General features: G+C 45.2%; 1 protein-coding gene across 3 annotated transcripts in view; it reads left to right on the forward strand.

Annotated features, from left to right (window-relative positions):
- myh14 (myosin, heavy chain 14, non-muscle) overlaps positions 1 to 2123 on the forward strand; it is a 32869-nt gene that overhangs the window by 21229 nt on the left and 9517 nt on the right. For all 3 annotated transcript variants that reach the window (XM_025061506.1, XM_025061507.1, XM_017037788.2), the window contains 4 exons: positions 928 to 1036; positions 1458 to 1589; positions 1693 to 1899; positions 2054 to 2123. The exon at positions 2054 to 2123 is cut by the window's right edge and continues 62 nt beyond it. In XM_025061506.1, the coding sequence (XP_024917274.1) occupies positions 928 to 1036; positions 1458 to 1589; positions 1693 to 1899; positions 2054 to 2123 (518 nt within the window). The remainder of the gene's footprint in view (positions 1 to 927; positions 1037 to 1457; positions 1590 to 1692; positions 1900 to 2053) is intronic.

Genomic DNA, 2123 nt, shown 5'->3' on the forward strand with positions numbered 1-2123 from the left:
GTCTCCCCGTTCAGATCAGGGCTCTGGAGCTGGACCAGAACCTGTACAGGGTGGGTCAGAGCAAAGTCTTCTTCAGGACTGGGGTCCTGGCTCACCTGGAGGAGGAGAGAGACCTGAAGATCACCGACACCATCATTCGTTTCCAGAGCGCCGCCCGAGGCTACCTCGCCCGCAAGTAAGGCTGACACCAGACAGAAAAGATTTGGAGACGTTTTAAATGTAACATTTTTAATCAGATTAATCGCGTGTTTATCGCTGTGTTGATTCATCATGACTAATCATTAGATCAGATTAATCAGGCGTTAGCTGTGTTTATTCATCATGACTAATCATTATTGATTAGAGTGGCAGTGGTGGCTTAGTGGTTAAGGAAGCGGGTGCCAAAAGAGGGCGACAGAACGACGTTTAGATGGACTGACTGTTTGTCTGTTGTTCTGACCTGGCCCGTGGCCCTTGGCCCGTGGCCCGGCCTGGTGTCACATCAAGTGAGAAGTAGCATGAAATCATTGGTCAGACTGAATGTGGCTCACGTGGCTCTGACTCCAGGTTTGTACTGTGGAATTATAATCAGGAACAAACATCCATTATCAGTTGTGTTTGTCCTTCAGGGCAGATTGATTAAATGCTGTTCATGGAGAATTGGTTTCATGTTTCCCTCTTCAAGGAGCATTAATATTTCATTGTTTTCAGCCCCTATCGGATGCACAGCTTATGGAAACCAGTAAATGTCATGAATAATAAATGTGTTCTTTTACAGTGAGGCTCGGCGAATCTGAGATCATTTAGAAATATTTAATTCATGTGGGCAAATATGAAATAAATGGGCTGAGACAAGGGAGACATTAATACAGAGACATACACTTCACAAAAACTGTATTATATGTAGTATTTTGTTGATTTTTATTTTTTTGTTGTTTTTCTTCTCAGAGCCTTTTTGAAGAAGCAGCAGCAGCTCGGAGCTCTCAGAGTCATGCAGAGGAACTGTGCCGCGTACCTCAAACTCAGGAACTGGCAGTGGTGGCGCCTGTTCATCAAGGTACTGTAGACACATGTCAATCATACTGCGACAATCAAGTATCGGTACTGACCTCTACTGAGGACGGGACTTATGACTTCTGTGACATTATTTTTAAATATTACCAGATCATCTTTAAATGAGGAAAGTAAACAGTGAGTGGATTATCTTATAATGAAGTAAATTAGTAAAAAAAAACACTTTTTTTTACTGTGTCCCACTGCGGCCCAGTACCAAATTATCTATAGACTGGGACCAGTCTGCGGACCGTGGGTTGAAGCTCCCTGATTTTATATTCGTGGATATTTTCTTACTGACATTAAAAGTATAAACTAAATGAATCTCTAAAATATTTCAGGACAATGAAGGAAAGGTGAATCACCCTGACGTCAACATATCTGTGAAGTTACATTTGTTCGTTTGTGTGGGTTTTTTTTATCAGGTGAAGCCACTGTTGCAGGTGACCAGGCAGGATGAAGAGATTCAGGTCAGAGAGACGGAGCTGCAGAAGGCCAAGGACCAGCTGACCAGAGCGGAGCAGGACTACAGTGAACTGGACAAGAAACACGCTCAGGTAAAGGGTTATTAGGTTAATATATAGTCACTGATTAGTGATTAGTCACTAATCAGTTCTGACCTCCTCCTCCTCCTCCTCGTCTCTTTCTGTGGCTGTGAAGCTTGTAGAGGAGAAGGCAGTGCTGGCTGACCAGCTGCAGGCGGAGGCAGAGCTGTTTGCAGAGGCCGAGGAGATGAGAGCCAGGCTGGCCAGTCGAAAACAGGAGCTGGAGGAGGTGCTGGGTGAGCTGGAGACCAGGCTAGAAGAAGAGGAGGAGAGGGGTGTGCAGCTGACCAATGAGAAGAAGAGGATGCAGCAGAACATACAGGTCGGAACAAGCGTTATAATTGGACAGCCTCTACTGTCTGTCTGTCTGACTGTCTGTCTGTCTAACTGTCTGTCTGACTGTCTACAAACTCACTTCAACTTTGCACTTGCCTTGTTATTCTAACCAGTACACCACTCCCTTCTGTCTCCATCAGGACCTAGAGGAGCAGTTGGAAGAGGAGGAAAGTTCCCGACAGCGCCTCCTGCTGGAAAAAGTCACCTTGG

The sequence above is a fragment of the Cynoglossus semilaevis genome, chromosome 13 (assembly GCF_000523025.1).
Source record: "Cynoglossus semilaevis isolate Cse_v1.0 chromosome 13, Cse_v1.0, whole genome shotgun sequence".
NCBI lineage: Eukaryota > Metazoa > Chordata > Actinopteri > Pleuronectiformes > Cynoglossidae > Cynoglossus > Cynoglossus semilaevis.